At 37.6% G+C, this 12810-nt stretch overlaps 1 protein-coding gene and 2 long non-coding RNA genes across 14 annotated transcripts in view; 1 reads left to right on the top strand and 2 right to left on the bottom strand.

The window, feature by feature from the left end:
- Positions 1 to 365: 365 nt before the first annotated feature.
- On the top strand, positions 366 to 10316 carry LOC114159072 (uncharacterized). The gene is made up of 3 exons (XR_003598539.1): positions 366 to 731; positions 7007 to 7188; positions 9242 to 10316. It is a non-coding gene; the product is annotated as an uncharacterized LOC114159072 (long non-coding RNA).
- LOC114159073 (uncharacterized) lies at positions 3679 to 5558 on the bottom strand. The gene is made up of 3 exons (XR_003598540.1): positions 5392 to 5558; positions 5067 to 5159; positions 3679 to 4679 (listed from the first exon to the last, which is right to left on the bottom strand). It is a non-coding gene; the product is annotated as an uncharacterized LOC114159073 (long non-coding RNA).
- Positions 10007 to 12810, bottom strand: part of epb41l2 (erythrocyte membrane protein band 4.1 like 2) — a 52895-nt gene continuing 50091 nt past the window's right edge. For all 12 annotated transcript variants that reach the window (XM_028041127.1, XM_028041133.1, XM_028041139.1 and 9 more), the window contains one exon: positions 10007 to 12691. Coding sequence is in view for 1 of the 12 variants with exons in the window: in XM_028041133.1 (XP_027896934.1) it covers positions 12686 to 12691 (6 nt within the window). In the remaining 11 variants the exon portion in view is untranslated. The remainder of the gene's footprint in view (positions 12692 to 12810) is intronic.

Genomic DNA, 12810 nt, shown 5'->3' with positions numbered 1-12810 from the left:
CGAATGTTGCAACGTTCATGAAATATAAATGTATAAATAGAGAGGAAATGGTGGGGCTGAACTGAAAAAGACAAAACAAAACAAAACACAGAAAAGCAATTCAACGCCCCACCATGAATGTTGTGTTTGACCAGCAGAGGAAACAATGGGTTTGCTTGCAGAGATACAATTAGACGGAGGCAGAAGCTTTAAGCTCAGATGGACCGGAAGTCCATTTTAAAGGAGGAACGAGACAAGCAGGCGAAAGCGTCTCTGTGTTGTTGAGCGTTTTGTGAGGCAGCGAGTAGAAAGTCCTGAGGTCCAGTGACCGGAACCTTTGCTCGGACTGGACACGTGCACAATATAAAATAAAGAACCCCCTTTCAAATGTTTGAGCTCTGTTGGAGGAAGCCGAAACGTGAAGGAACCCTGCGCAGAATCTCAACGTTGCAAAGTCTCACACTCAGGGCAGGATAGCTAATCTTCTTACTAATCACAAGGCTGGACTGTTGGAACAGAACAAAGTTCACACTGACAACAGAGGGAGAGTGGCGGGGAGTCAAGAACAGCGGCAGATTTGATCAAATAGCAAAAGCAGAGGAAAAGGTTAGGCCTCAGGGCAAGAATGTCTTTTTAGTTGTTGTTGTTTTTTTTTTTTGTGCAAAATAAATAAATAAATTGCTGTCACACTCTGGTAGAGGTTGGACCTGGCGACATGTACTATATCCACACACTGAAGGATCCTGAAAACTGTGAGTGCATGTCTTTTTGTTTCCACAACAGGAGCGTTGAGTTTGGGAGCGTGTCCTGCAAGTGAACGAGAGTCTCGATTTAATTTCCCTCTCTCTCTATATATATATAGGTATATATATATATTTTTTACTGCCGTCGGCTTTTGTCACCAGACGTCGGTGGGTGGGAAAAACAGACTAATTTCATGGCAGTTTGCTTCAGGAGCAAAGAGTTTTAATTTCGATTCAGTGCATAAAGTGCACTCTCGGATGTAATTTCTGTAATTTCACAGGTAGAAATGCGACCCAGAAATAACTACCAGCACCACGGTCCTGCAGCACTTCAGTCGGTCGAAATCACACACGTGGGCGGCTGTAGCAAATGAACGCAAACTTTTAAAAACTGTCGCCGTAAAAGTTCAGCGATTTGACGTGGAAAACACACACACACACACACACACACACACACACACACACACTTATGGCTTTACGCGTCCGGTGATCCGCTATGATGCTACCTGCACATTTCCCACAATAACAGTTTGACATTTTTACTGTTAAGCTGGAAAGAGAGAAAATAATTTAAAGTCAGTAACCGGGCTCAGAAAGCAGTTCTGATGCTGCTGTCCTCTTTCCAGTCTATGTTTTACATTTCAGGACATAGCAGGTGTTAAAATGATTAAAATTGAAATATCAAATATTAAAAAAAACAAAAAAAAAAACAATATCATTTTAAAGCTTTTAGGATCAACTCTGACAACAAGGCAGACTCGTTTTCAAAGAAACAACTGTAATGCAAAGTGTTTCTCTGAGCTTAAAAACGGGCAGAAAAGGAAGGATCAAACTCTGACAATCTACAAAACCCAAATAGATAGGTAAACATTATATTATAAACAGGAGAAAAGAAAACGAATTTAGTGAGGAAGTACCAGAAGTAAATGTGGAAAAACAAAGTATAGTTCTAAAAATCTGAACGCATAAACGCAAGTATCTGAGCATCAATATAGTTTTTGTAAAATCTAAAATAACCAAAACTACACACAATCATTGAAGTTGCGCTTGCTAAAACGGTTGATATAACAACCAGAAAAATGACGTTATATAATAAGGTTAAACTAAAAACCAGACTGAATAGAAACATCTTTTATTTTGCCTTTTAGAAGACGTGTTTCATCGCTTGTGTGACCCAGCAGCCAGAGATGATCTGACACGCCACTAATTTATCAAGTTTTCCCACTTACAAAAAAGTCTACGAAGTCACATGGAAACATCCATTCTATTCGTTGTAAGTGGACAAACTTTAAAAGTTCAATGACCGCCGAGTACCAACGTGATGTGGCTGCAAGACTAAGTCCGTTGACCTTCCCCCGCCGTGCAACAGCAAGCATGAAGCGTTTGCGCCAATGTGCTGCGCAACGTCTGGCCAAACATTTCTCCTCTGGTTTCATGTTCCCAAATGAGATCATCCTTAAAAACTTTGTCTCATCTGGATGCAGAACTGCAGAGCTACCAGTTGCCTTTGTGCGACTTTCTTTTAGTCAGAAGAAGCATAACCAGCCACAACGTGTTCAGGTTTTTCCTTTTTCTTTTCTTTTCTTTACAATAGTACTGTCACAAACTTTAACATTTAATGCACTTGATGAGACCTGAAGAGTCTGAGATGAAAATCTTTGGTGGAGTTCAGTAGTTTTTCTGAAAAATCCGCAATCTGATTTTGTCGTTGCTTTCCTGGGATGTGAAAGCTGCGAAGAATCTTTTTTACGCAATGTAACCCTTCATAAGTCAGATCAAATCACATTTGATGATGACCAGCTGATGGCTGTAGATTATTTGTGGTTAATGTGACAGCGTAGTTGGTGAAGGCGGCGCTTACAGTAGCCGTACAGTGCTGCACTCTGTGAGCTTCTGCGTAATTTGCGTCATACATCTTCTGCGTCAAAGCGTCTGTCCTCCATTCAAACGCCTCCTCTGAGCCGCTCTGTGTGCTTCAGGCTGTTTGAACATGGAAAGTTAACCAAAACCCTTGTCTTCATTTACCTACCAGCTGGAGGTCTTACGGTAAACAATGCCGCAGATAAGACTTCATTCATGCAGTCGCAGAAACTCGGGAGGACCTTTGAAGGCTGCAGGTTTCTTTTACGCTGTGACTGCATGTTTTGCGGCGCAAAAACATGCAGTCGGACGATTTATGCGTTTAGTTGGACGCATAAATGGAGCAGCGTGTTGCGAGAGGGGCCCGTTATGAGGCGAGCCACGTTGTTTTATGTTAACCCAAACCAGGTGCTCTTTACGAAGTCTGCTTGCTGGGTCAGTGAGCCGCTGAACACATGCCCGTTAAATTAAGCTGTGGTGACAAATGGGGCTGGAAATGAATGCAGCGCATGGGTATGCTATTTATATCCAAGAACATGTAAAGTGTGAAAATGAGGGGGGAGAGGAAATTGAGACTACACTGAAAGAAAAAAGCTGTTCATTTTACTTAATTTTATTGTGTACATCCGTCCCACACAATGCAAATAAGTAGAACCGACATATTTTCCCTCTTTCCCTCAAATACTTAAAGCTCGTCAAATCAACATATTTTATTTACATGAGATTACTTGAAAATATTAAGTTGAAACTACAAACATTTTATCTCTTACCCTAATGTAAATATATTATGTATTATCAATAACTTTTTTTATGTCTCAGCAACACTATTGTAATGAATAACACCAGCTTATTTTTCATTGCCAGTATTACTCAATGAAATTGTTTTGGGCGAACACAATTCTATCATGTTAATGGAACACATGTTACAGCTTTAAATCCTACTTAATTTTTTCAAGTTCTCTATATGCTGTTCTACTGTAAAAAATTAAAGACTGATATTTGACAAGAAAGACAAAGAAAGCGAGTGCTACTGAACAAATTAGTTTTATTTGAAAGAAAATTTAAATCACACCATTTTGTACTTAACATATTTTAAATTGAAGAGACATACATTTTTTTTAAATTTAGTAAATACAATTTTTATGAACATGAAGGAAAACCTGAGACATATTTCTATAAAAGATGTACAAGATTATGAAAAGTATGTCAAATTTCTACAAACTGTTTTTGAACATGTATTCAAATGACATTAATTAATGCTGCAGTACATAGCTTTACAGACTTTTTTAACATATTTGTTAAAACTATCAGTATGTTATGTCAATATGAGACAAAGCTAAACTTTTTACACCAATTATCTGTCACATGTCTTACTGATTACTATGTAATACCATAGTGATAGTCTAAACAAATGTGTAAAAACGAACATTTTTTTACAAGGGAAACACTACAGCTTAGAAGTTTATCTTTAAGATATTAATATGAAAGACAAAATGATTTAGAAAAGTATGTAAAATTTCTAAAACAATTCTGAACATGTAATTTGCATGACAATAAATCAGTGTAATGTAACTTTTATAGCAAATTTCTTTAACATATTTGTAACACTAAGTAGCAGTAGTGTTATAAGTAGCACTACATACTGGAACGTAAAAGCTGCTGAAGCCCAGTCTTTCAGGTGAACGTTCCTCATTAAAAAAATACATTTGTGTCCTCCAATAAAGAATACAACAAGAAATACAAAAACTGAACATGAGAACATTACCAAATTAAACATGAGAAAATCTCTATTCACTCATAGAGGTGGTTTTTAAGGGACAATGCCTTGTTTGACAGTTTACCTCCATCCAGTTCCATTACTATTTTCTGTAATACCTTGAAAGTGTAGCGGAGGTCAGCAGGGTAGGCGAGGTTCATTGCATATATCAGTCCAAAAAGCATTGCAACAGCTGTTGGCACACTATCCAAATAGGACAACACTCTGATGCCTTCAAGAACGACCCCGATGTCTTCATCTGCTGAAGAACAGTCTTTAAGATGAAAAACACCGATGGTGGTGGCTCCAATACCCTCTTCAATATTAGCTTCATCCACACCCTATGTGAAGAAATGACAAATTAATCTCTTTCTCTAGACCTAGCTGTATCTAGTTCTTGATATATAGATATAGTTAACATAACATAGAGAAAGAAATAGATATATAGATAGATTTATATAGATCGACAGTTTTAGAGATAGATTTAGAGAAATAGATAGTTTTAGATAGATAGATATCTCTAGTCCTTTCTCTACAGATATCTCTAAGTATACCTACATGTAGATATAGACAGATCTATGTGTCTATTCATGTAAAGATAGATCTATCTCTAGATATCTAGAGACATCTAAGTCTATATAGATACAACTATATGCAGATCTAAATCTATTTCTATATTTAGATTGATTTATCTATCACTAGGTGTAAATACACATTAAGATACATACCACATATTTATGGATGAGCTTGGCTGGATCTTCTTCCATATATATGCAGACTCCCTTAATGACACACTCCCGTGCAACATCAACATCTTCACACTGAAGGAAATTCAGTATGAAAAAATTAGAATTTTTTTCAAGCCTTGTACTTCACAATGAAGTTTAATAATGTACTTTACCCAAATGTTTTTTATGGTGAAGAGATAGAAACTAATAAAGTTAAAAGTTTTAAATGAAAATAAGCAAGAGTAAAAGTCCAAGTTGACAACATTTAAAACAAGAAAAATGTAATTTTCTATATTATTAGTTGTGTTATGGCTACATCACTTACATCATCCATTTGTGCAACAATTTGTCTAAGCTTTTGTCCGAGCTGTCCTCCTCTTCTTTTGAAGAGCTTCCTCAGGTTGTCACAGTGGAGATCCAGTTGAGAGAAGAACTTTGAATGAAGCGGTATGGTCGTAATTCTCTTAAACTCAGCATTTATCTGAAAAAAAAAAAAAAAATGTGTTACCATATATTGCAGTTATCAGTAGATATTTACAAAGGACACTTTGCATAAGTCTTGAGAATTTGGAAAACATTCGGATTTTTACTCATACCGAATACTGTGCTCCAGCACTGCGCTGGACCATTGCGCCCCCAGCGAACTGTGCTGGATGGCCTTGGCATCCATACAGCGGCGCTTATGCAGTCGAACCATTACGTTAGCAAATTGAAATATGAAGATGGAGGGGATCATTAATGTTGCGCAGTGCACCACAGATAAGGGAAAATAACCCAGAAACCCGTCGAAGAACTCAAAATCCCTCATATTCTTATTTTGTCGTTCTGTCAGCGACGCTACATGCAGAATTGTTACCATAATAACGAATATCGGTTCTGTTAGTGTATCATGTTTCCACAAGGGTATAATCCCAGAAGAGGTGGCTCATTTGCTTGACAGTGCTAATATGAAAGAACAAAAAACATGCATTTTCTATACGAACAGAACATTGAGAAGCCAGTCGGTTCTAAATCGTCACAGTAGCCATGAGGGAAATAAAGTAACGGACACTTCTCCTGGTGGCATTTCACTGCTTGGAAACTATTGAAACCACCTCGTTGATCTATCCCAAGCACACAAATTAAAAATATGATCGGTAACAACCGTCTTCTGTGGACAACTTTGATGGACTATAGCATACTGTTCTGTACTGCTGTATTTAGCTACAGCTATTAGCTATACTAATAAGAATAGCTAGCAAAATGAAAACAAAAGAACATGCAGATAGTTTAACAATGAGCTATTATACAAGACAATAATCATGTGGAAACATTCTGAACTACAAAAAATATATATATTTAGATCACTTACCTAATCGATATTCCTCTAAAGATTTGTCTTAAACGTTCTTGTCGCTGAGGAGTCGGAAGAAACTGGGCGGCAATCGCCATATCTTTACAAATATCTTGTTTGGCTTCTGATTGGTTAAGATTAAAAAGACCGCTCTTATTATTGTCCAATCATATTTGATAGTGTCTTTTGATATATTGCATCATTTCCGGTGATGATAAAACATGATTACAATGGTTTTAGTAATGTAATATAATTACGTTAAACCAATGTAAAGAAAATGTGTAGTTTCATTATTGTTGATAATTAAGTAAATGATTCTTTATTCAATTGTGTAAATACAAGAGACATGATTGTTTTGTGTAGTATTAACTTATTTTGTTTGTGCAAAATGAAAGACCCCTCAATTCTCATTTTTTCAGTGTAAAAACACAGCTTTATGTTTAGCCTGTTGAACGCTTAACTTTATTTCAGGAACTCGGACTAGAGTAATAAAATATCTTGTGAAAAATTGTGAAATTACATGTCAATATGCCTACAATACATAAACAGATTTTTGCCTCGTGTCCATTATGTCACATCAACCCTGATGTCCACTCCTCTCTTCTAGAACAAGCATGGAGGTGCTGAGTGGCCCCTGGGCTGATCTGGCCCTTTTCCTGCAACAGGCTGCCACACACAGAGACACGGACAGCTTTCTTCCTCTCTGGCTGTTCGGATTGTTGCTGTTCCTGTCAGTCTGTCTGCTGCTGCTGCAACTAATCGTCTACTTCAGCTGGAAACTCAGACAGGGTGGGCGCGATTTTAGGTCTTCGTGTCATCTAGATAGAATAACTCGCCGTTATATTTAATACGGGCGAACGCAACTAAACGGACACCGCAGCGGCAGGCGGGTCCTTCAGGGACGCAAAAACTTTCATTTCCATCCCAGAATGAGGAGCAGCCGCAATTACAAGAATGTGCAAGAAAGGCTTTGCTATTTCCTAGCGTCATCCAAGCACACAGTGCTAACAGCAGGCCAGGGATTACTCATACCTCTGGTTTATTTGAGCTGCACATGACAACTCGTCGCCTGCGGCTACGAAGAAATATATTTGGGTCCTGAGTAAGCTGCATCCAAAAAAATAAAATAAAAATAAGCGAAAATGGCCAAAATTGGCTCCTGGGGGGGATAAAAAAAAACAAAACCTGAATCTCAGCACTGTGACATTTTTGGGATAAATCTAAACCATGATGGCACAGATAACTAAGATGGTTACACAGCTGTGGTCCTATGGTGTTACGTGTGTGTATCTGAACCAAAATGGCGCGGTTGTCAGTAATAGTTTTAACATTCAGAAACATTTGTTTTCTTCCCTCTACATGCGTTCTGGGACTTGGTCACAAATGCTGCTCTGCCGAATTAACCTGAGCCCCTTTGTTCTCTGTGTTGACAATAAATCACAGACAGACGCATTCAGTCGTTCACATCCCATAAACAAAGTCGTGACTCTACTTTGGCCATCTGATCCGGCTGCTAGTAGATCTGAGAGGAAAAAATGCCCAATTACATTAAAGCAAAAGCTATGAAATCAAAAGCTTTTGAAGATGTCCAGAGTAAACAAGCTTGAATCCGTTAACATGAAAATCTCATCTGCTGTTTATGCTTGGAGCAGATCTAATCAATTACGCCGCCCAGTTTGCAGCCATTCACTGATAATCAGTTAAATATGGCTGTCATGTCCCATTTCACTATTAGCAAAACATCTACCCAGATGTGCTTCTAGAGCGAAAATCCTTTATGATTATGATTTATGATTAAATTAGCTACTATTTTTACAACAGCTACGAAAAAATTGGCAGATTTTTTTTTTGCCTCCTTTACCTATTAGATTACAAAGTACTAAGTTTACATAGATATTCTTAAATACTTCTTTTCCGTTTAGTGCTGCAGTGCTTCCCCCTCTTCAAGATATTTTATTTGTAAACTACATAATGACCCAATGCTAACAGATTTAATTAAACAAGAAACCAGCTAGCATGCGAGCTAACTCTAAACTAGCTTCAAAGCTAGGAAACAAATGTTTACGTCATAAAATCTGGGGTAAAGAAAAACAAAACAAAACAAAAAAAACTTGTCTTTCTAAGTTAATTAAACACTAACATTTAGTTTTATTGTAGTTACAAACAAAATATTGTTATCTTTTACTGGTAATAACAACTCAAGTCACATTGTTTAGCATTATCCGCTAAACAAAAAAAATGTTGGAATATTCCAAAGTCTTGTATACAGTTTTAGTGGTAATATATATATATATATAATATTTAACCCAATACAATAATTCTCCTAACTTTAAATAATAAATATCACCATAGTAAGCTCTCGGCTTGGTTGAGGTGATGCTATTTAATCAATCAAATTTTTACTCAGATGTTGATCTTCCATAGTTTCTAGTTGAAAAAACTGAGCGAGGTCTATTAGAATCTGAAATGGAAACATTTGTAAGCAAAAAAATATCCTAAGGCTGCGTTGTGCATAATAGCCAAATTAAAAATCACTGTATTAGCATTTGTTCAACAAAAACCGCCTTTAATTAGCATAATGCTGGAGGGTCGAAAAGTACTGAGAAGTACAAATTGCAGAATTAAATAATTAGCTTGTGATGCTCCAGTTGGTCCGAGTATCACCTATAATACTCGTAAGTTTTCAGAACCGTAGCTATAGTGAAACCACCCAAATGGTTACTACAACTAATTTGAATTTTAAGCCACTAAAATGAACATTACTCAACATCCTTTGCTTGATGCAATTAGCATTAAACCAATATTTTCTGTCTTGTTCCCTGTTCCTTCTTCTCATCCCCAGCTGAGGGGGATCTGTCCAAGTTTGAGCAGGACCGAAGTTCCATACACAGGCAGAGGAACAAAAGTGCCAGTCAGAGGAGAAGTTTTGTATCACATTCCTATTCCTGACAGGAATCTCTCAACAGTGACGGACAAATTTGACTTATGTACATATAATATCTGAACACTACTCAGTGTGGAAATTGTGGATACATCTCCAAATGTGTACTAACTCTTTTGCAGCGTTTTTTAAAAAATTGGATACTGTAATGTTCATATTATGTATGATACTGATCTTCTACACAGTTCTCAGCTTATGTACGACAGTTTGCATTATTTAGGTTTTAATATAAATAAAATAAGTGCCTGGGGAAAAAAAAAAAAAAAAGACGACTGGAAGTGTTTCAGAGTATAACAATTGTTTATTTGAACAGTGTTACACAGGGGCGAGGAGTGGCTGCGTGTGAGGAGACAACACGATTATGCAGCTAGACTAAACAACCTACCAGTGATGTGTTGGTAGCAGGAAGCAAAGAGGTGGCTAGTTAATTTCTTCAAAATGTTCGTCTTCATAAACGTGTTAAGATTTATTTCTTGTTAGATGAGATACAAAAAAAATGTGCCGTTATTGTGGGGAATAAAGCCTGAGAATACAATTTCTCCAATAACAATCTGATTATAAAGACATTTCAGTTAAAATCCATGACAAATTTAAAATCAGCTGGTAGTAATGATCACCAGCTTCGTAATCTGAATAAAAGATTAAAATTCAAATCTTTTTTTTTTGTTATTAAAGCCACAAACATTTTTGGAAAAGTCAACCTCGCCTCCCCCTAAACCTCCTGCGGTGGGTTCAAAGAGAAAAGCCCCGAACCAGAAGCAGAGAAAAGGTGGCAAAACAAGTTGATCTGTAGTGGTTGTTCTTCACCAACAAAATACACAGCGACAATATTACAAATAAGCAGGAAGGTGGAGCGACAGACCCCACCCTCCCAACTACTAGACCAGTTTCACAGAGAAAAGACGAACCATGAGAAGACTCTATAGATTCAGCTGATGTGGCATTACAGATTTATTTAATGAGATTTTCCTATGTGGAGCAGCGGCCACTTCCAAAGCTGCCTAGAGATGAGTGTTTTGATTTTTTTTTTTCACATTTATTTTTTTCCTTCTGTTTTGCAAGAGGATTAGAAGTCAAAGCTCCCTCCCCACGTGGAATGTTATTTAGCTGCATAGTTGAAGTAAGACCTGTGTTCAGAAAGTTGTTGTTTTTTGTTTTTCCTTTCTTTAGCCTCGCAGTCCACTGGGCATGTTACGCTTTCCAGACTGGATGTTTATAAAAAGCTGTATTACTTGAAACATCGTTTTAAAAAGGTCCAATTAAAGAGAAGTGGAACATGTTTTCTCAGAGGAGTCCGTTTGAACAACAAAGCCTTTTCTTCAAGGTTCTCAGAATAAAAACGGTGTAATTTGGTGTCATTCTACAAAAATTTGAAAAAGACAACATAGAAATTTATTGTGGGTTTAAAGAGCACTTCAGGCCCTGTAACTTCCTCCCTCTTTAAGCTGCGTTATGATGCTGTACCGACTGTTTTACCCCTCTAGTATTTTGTGCAATGGGAACCGCTCGAAAACACGCTTGATTAGAGCAGAACGATTGGTTGCACTAAACCAGCTACAACACATCCAGCAGCATGATGAAGTCAGATTATTTCAGTTGAGATAATCTAAACCTAAACCAGTCACAGACACCAGTCAGCCTGTTCTAAGCTGGCTGAAGTTGACAGAAAAGAAAGGGTGAAGCAGGCGTGATTCAATCCCATATGCTTTATCGTCTTTTAACAGGCTTTTTTCTTAGTGTTACGTGTAGCAGGATATGAAAAGGATATGTAAAGCAGCCGGGGCGTGAACAGTGAAGAACTACGACAATAAGCAGGTTTGTAGTTACAGCGAACGTGTAAAAGTTGCACTAGTTTGAATCTGGGACAGAACTGGTTTCAAGTCGTCTTCGTTTTGGTACCTTCGCTGCTCCGCGGCTCGCTTTGAATAATTTAAACAAAATGAAATTTTGCATGGAGATATTCTCTGAAAATAAAGCGTCTCCGCGCTGGAACCGGCACAGAGTAAGCCCAACTTGTATCACCGCTTCAATTGGTTTTCACTCCCGAGGTATCGGTTAGCACTCTCCCAATAATTGTCCAGTTTACCAGTCGTCTCTCCCATTAAAATGTCAGTTTAATCTCCCATGTTCCCCTGGGGCCCAGCAGGAATGGTTAGTGTTGCACAGTAGATGAACCCAACGAGGCGCTAAGCTACTGAAAAGCTGCTCTTATTATTATTATTTTTTTAATAACCTTCATTTTTCTTCCATCTTCTTTTCCGTACAAGAGATGCATCGACCAGCGTTGAAATCTGCTAATTTTCAGTTCAACTTCATCTCATTGTCGATTTGTGAAATTCATCACATTCTGCTTTTGAAGCTTATGTAATTTCACGGCAAACATGAGTGATAAAACGTCACCTTGTGTCGGTGAAATGAAACGAGAGCTGAACTGAAGATAAAGTTACTGAGCAGCTGGCAACGACACAAGGAATGTGGATGAATAAGCTACATTTACAACATCAAAATAATAAAATAAAAAAAATCCAAAAACCTGGATGATTTACTGCAATGTGTAAATTACAGCTCCCGCCATTGTGTGATTAATAATAATAATAATAAAAAAGCATTAATGTGAAATAGCTTGCGTTGATTGTTTTATAAGGTAAAAAATTAAAAAATGATTTATTTCTATGTTCTTCAAACCGCATTAATGAGTTAAATATTTTTCTTTGCATTTACACCTTTTTAAAGGAAAATAGGAGCTGTAATTTACTGAAACTCATTTTCAAAGGAATTCACTAAAAAATAACCTCTCTCTTTAGAGCAAAAGGACCTGGATTGAGGCTATTTCAGTCTGAAGCCATTGGCTTCGTTTTATGCTAACGTAATTTTGGGACATTTTAGAGTTTTGCTGATGTAATAATAGAGACATAGATGAAGTATTCTTGAATGTCAGGCGTGTTGGAGATCAGCAGAAGCCTAATTTGATATTCGCAACACGCAACAAACACTATAGTCTCTCTCTCTTTTTTTATAAACCAGGTAAAGAAAACGCACTAATATAAAAGAATAGAAGCTACAAACGTTAAGCTAACAAAGTGGTTCTTTTTGTTCCCTCAGAGAGAGAGAGAGGATAGTTTTTTTTCTCTTTTTTGCAACGAGAAACTGAAATGCACCAAAACAAATGTCTGAAAGACCATCTGGGATGAGAGTGACATCTTCAATCCCCTCTCCCCCGGATTGAACCTCTTCTTCCTCCTATTCTTGAGCTCCCCCTCTTCCTCTCTCCCTTTGGCAGTGCAGCTTGGTTGTTGTAAAGTGATGAAGATGTTGTCAGAAGAGGTAAGGGTCACTGCTGGTCTTTCAGTTCTGGAAAGCAGATTGGGGGCAATCAGCCTGCAGCTCTGTGGTCAGAAACACCCCGACTCCTTTCACAGAACACACCATTTTAAAAAAAATTCCTCACATGCACGCGCGCACGCACCCCA

This window comes from Xiphophorus couchianus, chromosome 15 (assembly GCF_001444195.1).
Source record: "Xiphophorus couchianus chromosome 15, X_couchianus-1.0, whole genome shotgun sequence".
NCBI lineage: Eukaryota > Metazoa > Chordata > Actinopteri > Cyprinodontiformes > Poeciliidae > Xiphophorus > Xiphophorus couchianus.
The sequence above is the reverse complement of the archived record's forward strand: the minus strand, read 5'-3'. Positions and strand labels throughout refer to the sequence as shown.